This window comes from Mesoplodon densirostris, chromosome 5 (genome assembly GCF_025265405.1).
Source record: "Mesoplodon densirostris isolate mMesDen1 chromosome 5, mMesDen1 primary haplotype, whole genome shotgun sequence".
Lineage (NCBI taxonomy): Eukaryota > Metazoa > Chordata > Mammalia > Artiodactyla > Ziphiidae > Mesoplodon > Mesoplodon densirostris.
In genome coordinates, this window is record NC_082665.1 from 133,261,631 (window position 1) to 133,278,277 (window position 16,647).

Below are 16,647 nucleotides of genomic sequence, written 5' to 3' on the forward strand. Positions count from 1 at the left end.
AAGACCTAAACAGACATTTTTCCAAAGAAGATATACAGATTGCCAACAAACCCATGAAAGAATGCTCAACATCATTAATCATTAGAGAAATGCAAATCAAAACTACAATGAGGTATCACCTCACACCAGTCAGAATGGCCATCATCAAAAATTCTACAAACAATAAATGCTGGAGAGGGTGTGGAGAAAAGGGAACCATCTTGCACTGTTGGTGGGAATGTAAATTGATACAGCCACTATGGAGAACAGTATGGAGGCTCCTTAAAAAAGAACAAATAGAACTACCATACCACCCAGCAATCCCACTACTGGTCATATGCCCTGAGAAAACCATAATTCAAAAAGAGTCATGTACCACAATGTTCATTGCAGCTCTATTTACAATAGCCAGGACATGGAAGCAACCTAAGTGTCCATCGACAGATGAATGGATAAACAAGATGTGGCACATATATACAATGGAATATTACTCAGCCATAAAATGAAATGAAATTGAGTTATCTGTAGTGAGGTGGATGGACCTAGAGTCTGTCATACAGAGTGAAGTAAGTCAGAAAGAGAAAAACAAATACTGTATGCTAACACATATATATGGAATAAAAAAAAATGGTTATGAAGAACCTGGGGCCGTAAAGGAATAAAGACGCAGACATAGAAAATGGACTTGAGGATGTGGGGAGGGGGAAGGGTAAGGTGGGATGAAGTGAGAGAGTGGCACGGACATATATACACTACCAAATGTAAAATAGATAGCTACTGGGAAGCAGCCACATAGCACAGGGAGATCAGCTCGGTGCTTTGTGACCACCTAGAGGGGTGGGATAGGGAGGGTGGGAGGGAGACGCAAGAGGGAGGAGATATGGGGATATATGTATATGTACAGCTAATTCACTTGTTATAAAGCAGAAACTAACACACCATTGTAAAGCAATTATACTCCAATAAAGATGTTAAAAAAAGAAATATTATGTCTAAATAACTTTAGAAACACATTTATAGATCACATAGTAAATATTATCATAACAACCGTTCCCTGAAGTGACTGTAGACAGCTAACAGAAGCTGGATTTCCAAAATGAAGTCGTTTAAATTTCTAGAATATGAGAGAGAAATGGTTTTGCTTTAAATACTAAAGTTTTAGAAGTTTAATTTTTTTTTTTTTTTTTTTTTTTTTGCGTTATGTGGGTCTCTCACTGTTGTGGCCTCTCCCGTTGCGGAGCACAGGCTCCGGACGCACAGGTTCAGCGGCCATTGCTCATGGGCCTAGCCGCTCCAGGGCATGTGGGATCTTCCCGGACCGGGGCACGAACCTGTGTCCCCTGCATCGGCAGGCGGACTCTCAACCACTGCGCCACCAGGGAAGCCCTAGAAGTTTATTTTAAAGTACAAAAAACTTTAGTTAGGAAGAATAAAATAATTATAGCTTAGACCTAACATGGTTTTATAGATTCAGCTTTATATGGTTTTATAGATTCTTTATAGTTATACTCTGCCTTTTGCTTTTGATACTGTGGTTATTTAAGCATAAGGTTACAAAATTGCCCTTTGTTTCAGAAATGTTTCTACAGAAACCACCATGCACAATTTTTCAATAGCAACTCAGTGTCTATTAGTTTTTAGTGTTCTTTAAAAAAGTGTGTTTTACTTTGTACAGCCAGGAAGCAGCTTTTTTTCAAAAACTAAGTGTGACCTCAACCTTTTGCCAAGGAAATCCTTTTACATCCAGAGAAAATAATAATTTCCTTGACAAAAGGTTGGCATTCCATTTACCCTTTTAAAAAATCAACACATACTTCTCTTAGTATGAATGAAAAATAGTCGAAGAGGCATCTTTTGGACCAGAACAAAGAAAATAAAAGTTACAAATAATTCTACATTTTTCTAATAAAATACTTTTTTCAATTTAAAATTGGGGGTAGAGAACAATTACATATTTACCTACATGATCACTTAACCAGTGATCAGTTACTGACATTTTGAGCTATGCAGACATAAGAAATGAGGGAAAAAAAAATCCTTTAACTGTCAGCTAATATGGAATGTTGCAAAATCCATATACTTTATTCACAGGAACTCTTATTCTGTTCATATCTCTCTCATGTAAAAGTAATTCAAGTACTAATTTTCAAACACATATATGTAATAAGCACTTCATATATATTAACATTAATCCTCCTAGCAGCTCTCAGGATAATTTAATCCTCACTTTATATATCAAGAAATTGAGACCCAGAGGTTAAGGAATATCTCATAAACGGCAGAGCCATTGATGGAACTCAAGGGTTTCTTACTTCAAAGCTTGCATTCATTTTTTACCATAAAGTATAATGATATGTTTTCTGAGATAATTGGAATGGAGGAATGGCACAGCTGAATGCAGGCAATACCTTAACAAGAAAGAGAACTAGGGAAGAGACAAATAGAAAAACTCTAATAAAAAACTAAACTGAAAAGTCAAGAAAGTCACCATTAATGGCTCGGTAGTGTAGGAATAAATAACTCCACATGTTATAGCTTCTGAGGCTTTCACTAACCTAATAAAACAGTGAAACCATAAGTAAGAGTCATAACAGAAGTCTGTGTCATCAAAAAAAGAAAACTTAGGTTTTCTTCAGGATACTGTGTTAATAAGGCAGGAAGTTAGAAATGTTATTTTAAACAGAGAAATTTTAATCCACGGGTTAAGATAAAAATGTTAATACTCAAGAGACAAATGTTAGCTGTCAAAAATTAATGTGCCACCTCTTGTTCTCTGAGGATGCCAGATGTAGAAGGTACTATATTAATATCACTTAAATTCACCTAGGCTTTTTATGGATATATGCTTTGGTTCATGAGGATATGTAGGGCAGACCTTTGACAAATTGTTATGGTCATTTGTGTGAGCTTATAAATACTCTGTTATCCTCAGATTGTTAGATCTTAACCTCTGAAACTTTAGTAAGGAAAAAGACAACTTTAAAAAATTAAAGCTATTGAATCATTGTTGTACACCAGGAATTAACATGATGTTGTAAGTCAATTATACTCAAAAACAAACAAACAAACAAATACACTCAGAGAAAACGGTATCAGATTTGTGGTTACCAGAAGTGGGAGGTGGGGAGGAGGGGAATTGGCTAAAGGTAGTCAAAAGGTACAAACTTAAGGTACAAACTTCCAGTTATAAGATAAATAAGTACCAGGGATGTAATGTATGACATGATACATATAATTAACACTGCTGTATGTTATATATGACAGTTAACAGAGTAAAACCTATGAGTTCTCATTACAAAGAAAAAATGTTTTTTTCATCTAATTTTGTATCTGTATGAGATGATGGATGTTCAATAAAGTTATTATGGTAATCAATTCATGATGTATGCAAGTCAAACCCTTATACTCTACCTCTTAAACTTATACAGTGCTGTATGTTAATTATCTCAGTAAAACTGGAAGACAAATTTTAAAAAGAAAAGAAAAATTAAAACAAAAAGTTACAAAACCATAATGACAATTGATCCAGGGACTTTCGTTGCTCATTACCGAAAAAGAAGCTAATTTGTATATCCTAGCAAGACTAAATTTAGCTTGCACTATACATATAATAGGCGTACAATAATCAATTGTTGAGTGAATGAATTTTAAAAAAACTCTTAAGGCAAACACCAAATGATGATGATGATGATGATGATACTAGAACAAGCTGAGTAAATTCTTTAATTTTAAATGTGCTATTTTATTGTTTCACAATTGCATGAGTTTTTTCCCCAGGAGTGAATGATCTTGCCAGTATGTTCATATCTATTTTAGGAAGATCTTTTAAAATTGGCCCATTAGTTTTCTTTTGTTCTCAAACTCTGTTTTCCAACAAACCTACAAAATTGTTAACTTGTTTTTCACACACTCATGACTGAGAGGTGCTGCTGTTGTGCCTGCAGAAGAGGTAGGAATTAGGAATTCAGTCCTAAAATAGATATATGGGGGTCTAGAATTTGACATTCAAATGCTGGCTGGTTGATTCTCTTTCAATCCAGTGTTCTCTTAGGTTTTTTGATTTGGGATGGATTTTAGATATCTTATAACTCAACTTTCCACTCTGCACAGAATTTTTCTCTGGCATCCCTAGCAGATTGTTCTCTGACCTCTTCTTCATGGTACTCTCTCCTGGAGCTTTGGGGATAACTTTGCTTCAAAGTTATTAGAGGTTGGGACCTCTAATTACTGGAAAGTTTCCCTCTGTGTTGAATGGAAATCTTTCTTTGGAACAGCTACTCATTGGTTCTAGGCCTAAGCCTTTTGCAACCTCTTAGAAATGTCTCTCTAGCTTTAAATAGAGCCACTCTTCTGAGGTGACATCTTTGTTGGAATTCATCAAGCACTGGGCCTAGGTCACATACATTCTGAGGATAACAGCAGTCACAGCTATGCTTGTGTAAACATGACATTTATCCTGAAGTGTTCTGTTACTCCTTTCTGAGACACTCAAAAAGAAAAAAGAAAAGAAAAAAAAAGAAGGAAAAAGAAAAGTACTGGATTTCCAAATTTTACAGAATCAGAGTTAGAAAAAACCCTCCAAATTTGAAATAATGGAGCCAATATTGGAGCACCTCAACAGATATTCATAACCACGCACCTAAAATTGCCTGGACTGTGCACATCTGTTTTAATGGAGTTGACTGCATACTCTGGCCTATAGGTCCCACACCACACCTAGGGACAGAAATAGAAAAAAGAAAGCAGCATACTTAGGTTCCATCAAGGATTATTGGTTTGGGCAATCTGGAGGAAAAGCAAACTTTCTATTGCAAAAATTAAATTGGAATTCTGCATTCCTCAACCAATTACTCTTCAAATAATGTTCAATAATAGGCAGCCAGGAACATAATTATCATTAATACGGTCTGACAGTCTGTTACACACAATGAAAGTTAGTCAATCAAATGCTCTGCCACAATCGATTAAAACAAGAAAACTCAGCATGCAATACCTAACTTACTATGAAATTATAACTCAAGATGATTTTCATATCTATCAATCAAGAAAGGTACAATACCTGGGCAAAATTCAAGAAGAACAGTTGTTTGTGATTTAGGTCAAGTCCAGGAAGTAATTTTTCTTCACCATGCTTTTTAACATAATTTTGATAGGCCTAGGCAGTTAATGAAAGAGAAACATGATGCTTATAATTTCCAAATTTATATATAAATCTATGCAAAGATCATATAACCAAGTAATTAACCTTTTATATCAGAATCATCATAATAATATATTTAGTTATGGCAACCTACAATTATTTAATGGATTAGAAAGAAAACTAGAATTTACTTACAAATGCTCTGAAAAGAACAAGATTCATGATTAACAGATGATAAAAAGCCTAGCATATGTCAGATGATCAGCAAATGTTAGCTGAATGAATGGATGACTTAAATAGTGATGAAAAACTTATCTAAATGTTGTTGTATAGATGGGTGAGTCTAGCCAGTTGGAAGAAAAGATTGCCAAGGGAGTCTGTAATTGCTGTACTTGGCTTGGTTACTACTCTCAGCAAAAGAGACTCACACCAGACTTCATATGAGTGATTCCTGACAAAAGTCAAAGGAGTCTCTTAACAGCACTTAGAGGCCTAGCACCCTATGATTCTAAGAATAAGGATGTGCAATTATTATGGCCCCCTGAAGACAGGGCAAAATAGATTGAACCTCAGTCACATTAAGAAGAAGGAATTTAGATTACTTGAACATCAGGAAATTTTCTTAATTCTTAAGGATCTATAGACACTATTGAAAAATGTAGTTTTCCTCTACTAAATACACTTAAGAAATGGATTGACAATAAATTTTCTGAGATGTGTTAGTTTCAGTTTAATACAAAGAAAGGTGATATTAGATACACAGAAGATATATTTCTTTTCTTCTTACTTGCCATCAACATAGATTTATTGAGTCTGTAATGTGTAAAGATGCTGGGGATATGGGAAAGACTTGAGCCTACTCCTCTTAGGGAGCTCATAATCTAGCAGGGAGCGTTACAAGTCAAGATTTCATGTATAATAACATATTTGTACAATTGTAATTTGCTTCATTATTATAAATCTGTACTTGTTCTACATGAGGATCTCCATGCAAGTACCCTTAACCCAGACTTTGGCCGAATTTTTACAGCAGTGATTCTCAATCTGGTTGTGTATTAGAATCACCATGGAGTTTAAAAGACCCAATGCCTTCCACTTCCAGGCAAGATGGAGTGACAGGGACTGAATTTACCCTACCACTGAAATGACCAAATGATAGACAAAATATATTAAACAATGGTTTGCATGACACTAGACATCAGGCAAAAAGGAAATTCATCTCTGGGAGATGGTAAACAAATAGGAGGAGCCTTACGATTGCCCAAGCTTTTTGACTTGAGCATTTCCAGGCCAACAAAATAGAGCAGGAAACCCCAGTGGGAGCCTGGCAGACTCCTTGAGAGGGTGAGAAGGTGCTGAGAAATCAGGGACACCAAGGAAAGGGTAATGAAGAGGAGAAAGCTGCAGAGAAAGAGACTCTCAGAGATCAGTGGCCCCTCAGCTATTCAGCTGAGTACCTGAGTATGCATGTGAGCAAACTACCCAAGGCTAGGGAAGGAACTACAGAAAAGGATTAGAGATAAAAATGTCTGGTATCACACAAGACAAGAACGAAAGACCTCAAGATTCACACTGTAGGTTTTTGCCTCAGCAGTGAAGAATAATTATCCCTAGACTGAGCACTATCCCAGACATGCCTAACAAATTGTAAAAGCAAGATCTAAAAGGACCAAGCCATTTCTGAGGAATTTAATGGCATCCTAGAATAAAGCTCAAGAATATTTAGAGGAAAACAAAAGTATCCACCACCCAAAAAGGTAAAATGCACAATGTCTGGCATCCTGTAAAAAAATTTCCAAGTATTCAAAGAAGCAGTAATCTACCATCTCCCAGGACTTGGCTGGAACTCATTCTTTTGGAAACTTTGCAGCCAGATTAATCTCCCAAGCCTCACACTTTGATCATCCAGGGTCACTGCCAAGTCTCAGGCCCCACCAGTCAACTCTCCCGCATTGCTCTGATAATTCCCTCCTCCCCTCCAACCCAAACATCTCGATGGAGAACAAATAACCCTATATCCTCCCCCACTCCAATGAATATTCCATCCATCTTTATGTCAGTAGCCTGATTCTATCCTGTGGACACCTTGTCCCCTGTACCCTCTCAAGTAGACTCTGTTTTTTCTCCCACATGTGGGCTACCTCAGCGTTGGGAAAACAACTCAAAATCATGCTCACTCCTTGCTGCTTCCAAGACCATTATTCCTCCTCTGTTATGTGAAAACTCCTTTTTCTTGTGCACATAGTATCCACTAGACCATCTTTAATCCTTGTTCAAATCATCAAATAATGGCATATTTTATGGAGGATGCGAAGCTGGATCTCCAGTACCAAGTGCCAAACATAGTTAAGCCCTCAGAAAGTATCGTCGAATGCTAAGAATGAAGGGAAGTCCAAATGAGATTCTAAGGGATGCTCCAACACTACACTCCTCTGAATCTAATGGTTTAGACCATTACAAGGCTACATGCTGGGACCATATCACTTCAGTCCCTCACTATCATTGTAATGGACTGTAGTTTAATATTATGCCTGTGGTTTATGTTGATTATTGTTCCCAAATACTGCTTCATCTGCCATGAAACTGAGGGTCATGCTCAGTACATCAATCAATGACTGTGAAATAAACCTTTCTATATACTATCTTTTCTAAAAAAAACTATTTCAGAGGTTATTTCTTAGAAAACTATCGCCTCCTCTGTGGAACTTGTTTATCTCAATTCTATCATTAAAATATTCTGTTTCCTTTTCTCCTTGGCTTCTTCAAAGCTTAGAGACTGGTATTCAGCTCAATCATATCAACTGTATTGCCCCTTCTGGTTAGCATATTTACAATCCCCTTTCTCCTTGTGAATTTTCAATTTTCTAGTCATCCATTTATTGCTTACATTATATGTCTTTTGCAAAAGGCTTTAAACGAGTGATTAAATATGATCAATATACACTCCAATCACTAAAAGGGGAAGAAAATATTATTACTCACTCTGTATGCTTGGCCAATACCACCATTATCAGCAATGTTTTCTCCTAGTGTGTTAATTCCATTGAGCTGTTCAAAAAAAAGACACTTAAAGACCCTTAATTGGATTGTTAAGAAAGCATCAATAATTCACTTAAGATTGAATATAACTTTTCAAGAGAATGCTGATGACATACATGCTCTCCATTTGCTAGGTCCCAGGAGAAGTTTCCATACTGGTACACCATGCATTGGGATAGGTCTTTAAAATTATTTGCAGATTGTTGAGTCCACCAGTCAACAAGGTCTCCATCCTTGTTAAAGTTTCTGCCTGGAATATATATTTATTTAACTAAAATGGGAACTTACTACAATTGCAATAAGATATCTTTAATTCAAAGTGCAAGGACTGAAATACCAGTATGTGAGAGAACATTAAACTGGACAGATGATGAGATAAACTGTTCTGCTTTCTGATCCAGAATTGATGAAACCCAGGCTGCTGGGATTCTCTTTGCTGATATGCCTTAGTATTAATCCAGGTATTTCACCCACTTGGCTGCTGATGTCTCAGCCGAGGCCACCAGACAAACATGACTTGCTTCTGTTGGATGGTTTTCACCTGAACCAAATCTGTTTAATTTGGTGTTCTGAGATTGTAAAGATGAAAATATTTCACTCTGGCATTCATTTCATATCTCAAACCCTTCATTAGACATTGCAGGTTCATAGTTTTGCCATACTTCAAGTACAAAGAAAAAGTCACCTTTTCTCCTGGAGCTTTCTTGCTAATTTTTTTTTTTTTTTACTTTTTATTTTATATTGGAGTATAGTTGATTAACAATGTTATGATAGTTTCAGGTGTACAGCAAAGTGATCCAGTTATACATGTATCTATTCTTTTTCAGATTCATTTCCTATTTAGGTTGTTACATAATATTGAGCAGAATTCCCTGTGCTATACAGCAGGTTCTTGTTGGTTATCTGTTCTAAATATAGCAGTGTGTACATGTGAATCCCAAACTCCCTAACTATCCCTTCTGCCCAACCCTTGCCTGATGCTAATCTTAACTACACTGATCTTTCTCCTTTTGAGCTTTAGCAGCGCTTATATACATCATATGTTTGATACTTGATTTTATTATCTTTTAAACAGTTATCTATGATGTAATGAATAAGAAAAGGGCTATAAAGACAAGCTACCTGAACCCACATCCTGGTTCCACCAATTCCCAGTTTTGTAATTTGGAGCAAGTCTTATGTGCATCTATATTTTTCTGTTTGAAAAATGGAAATAGTATTAATACCTACCTGTGAAGTTTGTTGTATAGTTTGAGTTAACAGAAGCTTAGTTAAGTCCTTCCTGTCTCCTTTTCTTCCTCTGGCTCTCTAAAGTTGGATTAAGGCTTCATTATTTTCCCTCTACTCTTGTTATTTTCTTTCCACTTGTGAATCGATCTTTGTTATAACTTCAACTATTACCTCTTTACATATTTCACATCCTTACTTCTATTCCTCTCAAATTTCATTTCTAAAACTATTTTGCATTTTGGGCAGCATGTAAACATTTAATTGCCTACTGTTTTCAAGGCCCTGAACTAGGTAGTAGGTGTAAGATGAAGCAAAAAATATGTCTCTGACCACAAGCAGTTAAAAGTCCTGTGGGCACCTTACTTTCTGAGTTTACATCTGATTTTTAAGACACGGACTCTGCCCTCTAAAAGTCTAGAGAGATAAGACATAAACAATCATGAAGTAAGACCAAATATTATCATTGGTGTTGACAAATATCACAATGTTTTCTCAATGTGAATATTTGTTTTATTCTGTTAGAGTAACAAGCACACATTGCTAACCTCACTAATAGAAAATTCTGATCTTCTTAAGCAATAATTTAAAAGGAACAATAAAAGTGTGGTGATTATTAGATCAATGATATGCTGATGAATAAATGTGTTTTTGTATTGATAAATTATAATAACTCCTAATGAGGTTTACTAGGGTATATCTCAGCCAAAGAAAAGCATCAGTTGCACTTTACCATTGTCATCGAAGCCATGGGTGATTTCGTGTCCTATGACCATGCCGATGCCCCCATAGTTCAATGAGTTAGACTGCTGGGCACTGAAGAACGGGGGCTGCAGAATGCCAGCTGGGAAGACTATGAGGAAAGAAGACAGTTAAGACTACTTGTGGTTTTATTCTGTGATGACAGGCCTGGGGCTGGCTTCTTGTCTGCTAAGCTGTTTTCCAGTATGTCAGTTTCACTTAATTGTGTACAAAAATCTTCTGTGATAGAAACAAATGCAGGTCTTTTATTGTTGATGACAGTAAAGAGTTCATCCCAGAGTGGCACCACATCTGTGATTTATAATCATAATTGACTTTGTAACATCTATTAAGATTGTTTTCCCACTGTAAGGAGTTTAGAGCAAAGGAAAATAATCATCTTCATTCAGAAGGTCTTTTCCCCACTGCAAATATTTGGGAGAAATAGTTACTTAATAATGGAAGTATTACTTTTAACGTGTCTAACATTTTATCCAACTACAATAGCTTAGTAAATAAACAGAGCCACTCAATCGAAAGTATCCCCCAATTACACCACCCTTATTTATTTTCATCAAGGCATGTGTGACTGTTTATTTATTTATTTACGGTTGTTTGGTCCTTCTTTTTCTTGTCTGTCCCCGTGGCACCTCAAATATTAGCTCCTTGAGAGCAGAGATTTGTTTGTACATACATGTGTTTGCTTGTTTTTGAGTCCATTTGAATTCTCAGTTCATTATCTCCAGCACCTAAAACTGGATGGTGCCTGGAACATAACAGGTGCTCAGGAAATGTGCTGAATAAATGAATAATCAATGATGATGAATGAATGAATGAATGAGTGAATTTCCTACGGTGTCCTAAAGACTTTGCAAATAAATAAACTGTAATTTTTATGTCTACCCTGACATCTGTCTTAACTTGCTAACTTTCTACACTTAGGTGTCTCACACTATTTAAATTTCATGTGTCAAACATCAAACTCATCATTTTCCCTTCGAAGCCATCACTCTGACTTTATTATTTTTGCTAACAGCGTGTGAAGGTTCTCAGTCACCCAAACTGAACATTTTTCTGTCTATCTTCAATGTCTCCTTTCTTTTACAAAGTCTCGTATGATCTATTTAGGAAAAGATCAGGTCATGTACCTTCTTTCCAGTATCATCTCTTCTGTTTATCTCCTCCTATCAGTCCTACTGCCACCTTCCTAGTTCACACTCTCATTCCTTGCCTCAAGAACTTAATTTCCTAATCGGTCTTCTTACTTTCAGTCTCACCCGACTACAATCTATCCTAAATCCAACCTATCTTGTCTGCCAATTAAAGTGCCACTGTAGTCATTATCTCTCCTCTGCTAAAATACCATTGATGGCTTATCATTGCTCCCTAACTAGATACAGCCTCTTCTTCTTGGCCTTTGTCTCTATGGTCTTCTATTTCTCCGCCTCCCCCATACTCTCCCCTTCCCTCATAACGTCCATGGTTTTGTAATTTTATCTTTCATGTTCTACAATTCTAGTATCCACTGAAGCATTATGTTCTGTAATCGAAAAAAAAATCATTAGTTTCAACACCTACTATGCATGCAAAGCCCCGGGCCATTGCTACATGGGATATCAAGAATACAAGAGAAAGGCCCTGACCTTAAGAAATTTAAGACCTAGTTAATACAGAGTAGCAAATGTTGTTTCTTTGTCATTCAGGTGGGGTGAGTATGACATAACCTTGGCAAGGGTTTCAGGGATAAATATTAGATATTTACAGAGGAGACTTTAAAATACACTGGGCAATTTAAGGGCTCTCCAGATCTTTAAAAAAAATCTGGAAAGTTGCCATAACATTCAAAATGACAAAATTACAAAAAAAAATACTTTTGTCCTTGGAGAATTTTGATGAACGTTATACCTCACATGTAGCCGCCTGAGCTATCAACAGTGCCAAGAAATTATTTTTAGCTTGAAGTATAAAAATTACGTGCAGTACTTTATTAACTTAAAGTGAACACTATCTCCCACACTATGTACTTTGACGAAAATCCATCCATTATATAAAATACTCTTATGAAATGTGCTATCAAGACTAAACATTAACTGTAAAGATCCTGCTGCTTTAATTATACCCTGATATGCCATTCTTCAGGCAAGTGATAAGATTTTTATGGCTCATATTAAATACTAGTCTTCAAGTTCAACTTTGCAAATTATGATTTCTCCTTTTACTCTGTCAGCTAAATGTCTATGATGAGGATTTTCCCCATTAGCCTTATCACTGTTACTAGTAGATATCACAACTCTTGATAATAACCAACTGCTTAGTTGTGCACTTTTTATGTTCATGATTGTCAACAAGTTAGTTAATTAAATAAGTCATTGGTCCATGAAACAAAAGGCTGTTTCTCCCCACCCCCAGCCCCTCACTGCCCTGTTTTTTAAGGCTGCAAGCAATTCGACTTTAGATTCTTTGATATAAAGCTCAAGAGTGCATTCAGATAAACTCAATTTTGGTGGAAAAAAGTAAACATTGTTTTTCATATTAAATGAAATAGCAATATGTTCAGAAACATTTACTCTTAATTCTTAAGTCTGAAAATAAGACTCCTAAGAATGACTAAGACAAGTTTAGAAAATTTAATTATGTCAAGGTAGTCATAGATCACCCAGACTGAATACACTAAATAATCCATAAATTTCCTAAAATTGAAAAAAATTTTCTTGTTAATGAAAAAGGAGAATGCAGCAGTAGTAAGACTTCCCAAATGACTTGATCATTTCCTTGGAAACGACTTGAAAGTTTAATAGGATGATTGAGTGATGTCTGAAACTTACAGAGAAACATTTGACAAAACTTTCAAGCACAGCTTTCTTTTTTTTTTTTTTTTTTTTTTCTTTTTGCGGTATGCGGGCCTCTCACTGTTGTGGCCTCTCCCGTTGCGGAGCACAGGCTCCGGATGCGCAGGCCCAGCGGCCATGGCTCACGGGCCCATATGGGATCCTCCCAGACCGGGGCACGAACCCGTATCCCCTGCATCGGCAGGCGGACTCTTAACCACTGCGCCACCAGGGAGGCCCTCAAGCACAGCTTTCTTAAGGGCATGAAAGATTCCTAAAGCTCCATGGAGTAACTATGCAAGGAATAGGAACCAGTGAATTTAACACTTTCAGCATGCCTTCCTGTCCTGGAGGTTGGCTTTTTTTATTTATGTGAAGTGGTGAGGGTACATAAAAATTGGAATGTAGCCTACATGTGTGAGTTATGACAAAAGTGGTGGGAATTGAATTAAACAGTAGAAATTACTAATATGAATAACTCCCTACACAATAATAAAACAGGTTATCTTTCACCATAACATAAAAAGACCAATCGCATTAGAAATTGTATGTAATCTAGCTTAGGGTATTTGTGTGAAGGTGGGAGGATCACTTATGAAACATGTTATTCTATACCAATTCTAATTCTGTAATGCACATCATATCAAGTTCATTAAGATAGTGCTGCAAAAGTTATATCTCTAGGTATAGATAGACACACAAATACACTTTTATCAAGAAGAAAGATACAGATCTGGATCTTCAATTGTTTTTAGTTAAGACAATCCCCACTCTGGAGATTTAAATGAATCGTTGAGGAGAAAACGTACACATGTCAAATATTTCTCCTCTTGCATGACACTTTCCCTTTCTCTGAACTGCTTTTATTAGCAGATAAGCATATGAAAAGCATATAAAAAGAGGTTAGCAATTTTTTGGATTTCTTATTTCCATCATATGAATTTATCTTGAGTATCTTTAAAAGGTCTTTCTTATATATTAAGAATGCTTATCAGAGCCATTTCTTGACTATTCAGAGGATATTTGTCTACTTTGTGAAATGTTGGCACATTTTTACCTTCTTTTTCCTTTTGCTGGATGCTTGTTTGGTTTGAGGGTATTAAATTCAAAATGAGAACATTCCCAGGTCTTCTCAGATCAGGGAATCTCTGAGACGGGCCAATTTTGATCCAGCCTCAGGGATATGGGGTAATTCAAAGCCAAACTAGGCCCATCTTGACCTAAACTGGGTGGACCTGCTCTAGAGAAGAAATGAAAGGATGAACATGCCAGAACGGTCCCACAGAAGGTCCGTATGGCTCTTCTTATGGGGATGAATCAGTGTCAGGTCTGACAGGATCCTGAGCTGGATTAAAATAAAGCAATATCCCTTAGTCTGCCCTAATGCAGAATTCAAGTCAAGGCCACCTCAATTTGCCCTGGGATTCCATTAAAAGTCAATTAGCCTGTTCTGTCCAAGTCTACAATGAACTAGATCTTACACTGACAGACCTCAAGAGGTTTTCAAAGTGAAAACTCTCCCGAGATAATGGCGCTTCTAAGAAAAGGTCTGAATGCTGTCTTATAATACATTATAAAGGATAGTCTGCATGGGTTCTGAGTTGATCATTAAACAGGCTCTGATCTAGGTTTAGGTAATCATTTCACTAGCTGGGAGATGTATTACCCTAGACTTTGAACTAACTGACTTTAAGCCAGTACACATGCCTTAATTACTACCTATTTGTTATATAAAGAAAACTTCTCTGATCATAATTCATTTTCATCTCATGTACCAAAATAAGCTCCAGGTAGACTAAAGATCTGCTCCAAAAATAAAAATCTATAAAAATACTAGAAGAGGGGCTTCCCTGGTGGCGCAGTGGTTGAGAGTCCACCTGCCGATGCAGGGGACACGGGTTCGTGCCCCGATCCGGGAAGATCCCACATGCCGCAGAGTAACTGGGCCTGTGAGCCATGGCCGCTGAGCCTGCGCGTCCAGAGCCTGTGCTCCGCAACGGGAGAGGCCACAGCAGTGAGAGGCCCGCATACCGCAAAAAAAAAAACTAGAAGAAAATGTGGATGATTTCTTAATTTAACACTTCCTAGGTTTAAAAGCAATGGGGGTGTGGGGGGGAATTCCCTGGTGGTCCAGTGGTCAGGACTCAACAGCTTTCACTGCCAAGGGCCCGGATTCAATCCCTTGTCGGGGAACTTAGATTCCACAAGCTGCATGGCGTGGCCAAATAAATAAATAAATAAAATAAAAATAAAATAAAAGCAACGGGGAAAAGTGTCATCAAATTTAATCTTCCCTCTTGATTCTTGACTACACTGAGAAATGAAGGGCTGGACTGAGTACATCTGGAGAAGCTGGTTGTACTGTTTGTTTAGAATACTCCCACTGAAGTACTGAATCAGTTGGTTGCCTTTCTACATACTAAAAACCCTTGGGAAAAAATGGGTCAATCTGTGAGATACTTAAGAGAGAGTTTCAAGATGTCGCAGTATTCCCAGGAAGAGAAAAAAATATATCTTTGTTATATTAAGCCATTTCATTATTCATTATATTATTCACTCATGTATTAATTTCTATGCATATTTCTGTGATACTACTACTAGGGAACATACAAAAGTTTTTTGATCAAAAGTGGTTAATAAATAAAATTTCATATGGTTCAACCTAGTATAATTGACTTTTCAACTTTCTGAGCCTCTTGGAATCTTCTAGAAAAAAGATGATACCGAACAGGACCATCTCTACCAGTGCCAGTGTACAAAATCGACAGAAAAATTGGATTTCTGAAAATTTGGTTCTTGGAGTTTTAAACCACCTAAGATGCTGACGCTTAGAAAGTCCTAAAGTTAATATAACTTTATGGCGATATAAGGGACTTTTAAAAAGTATTTAAAAATAAAATAAAAGTAGTTAGAAATAAGATAAACCATTCAACTATAAATGAGAATATTGTAAAAGAAACAAAACTACTTAATGTGATTTATACTGATTTAAATTTTGCTATTATAGTGAAAAGAGGTACATGGATGCATTTACTTTCAAGGAGGATATTAAATAAATCCGTAACTCAGCCTCGCTGTGCTTTTACGGGGAGTATAATAAATTGGTCACGCAAAGCACTACCGCTTGGGAACAACAGAGGAATATTAAATAATTATTTAGGAGTAGACCTTACCTATCTGATTTCTGCCTGAAGAATAAAACGCATTGACTACAGCTGCTCCGCTTATCCACCTATAGAAAACATAAGAACTTGTTACAAACGATACTGCATTATCTGATTTAATCTGCTCACCACAATAAAAGCACTATCACTCTTCCTAGATGAATCTTAACTTTCTGTTTGAAATATGATCAACAAATTAAAATTAGCTCACCAGGTGAGAGAGTTCATTGAAAGTCTTTCCACTTCTTGAAATATAGGAATATATCCAGGTCTGCAATCTGTTTTTTAATTTGCATAAAGTTTTAATGGAGGCAATTGACAGTACAAAACCCATTCTAATGTATCTCTTTGGAAACTGCAATGGATTAAAATTATATTGAAATGTGTTTAGTTAGCTCCGTGTTCCTGATACTAGGTAAACTATGCCAACAATTCTGGAGCAGTTGACAGAATATCGAAATGCAGGTTGCTAAAATTTCAGACTCTCTGTAAACTATGAATTAAATTTTTTAAAATTCATAGTTTACGA

At 36.5% G+C, this 16,647-nt stretch overlaps 1 protein-coding gene across 3 annotated transcripts in view; it reads right to left on the reverse strand.

The window, feature by feature from the left end:
- MME (membrane metalloendopeptidase) overlaps positions 1-16,647 on the reverse strand; it is a 99,070-nt gene that overhangs the window by 7,419 nt on the left and 75,004 nt on the right. For all 3 annotated transcript variants that reach the window (XR_009532653.1, XM_060100186.1, XM_060100187.1), the window contains exons 17-22: positions 16,128-16,186; positions 10,119-10,238; positions 8,275-8,408; positions 8,102-8,167; positions 5,039-5,134; positions 4,619-4,695 (exon numbers count right to left, since the gene is read on the reverse strand). Coding sequence is in view for 2 of the 3 variants with exons in the window: in XM_060100186.1 (XP_059956169.1) it covers positions 4,619-4,695; positions 5,039-5,134; positions 8,102-8,167; positions 8,275-8,408; positions 10,119-10,238; positions 16,128-16,186 (552 nt within the window). In the remaining variant the exon portion in view is untranslated. The remainder of the gene's footprint in view (positions 1-4,618; positions 4,696-5,038; positions 5,135-8,101; positions 8,168-8,274; positions 8,409-10,118; positions 10,239-16,127; positions 16,187-16,647) is intronic.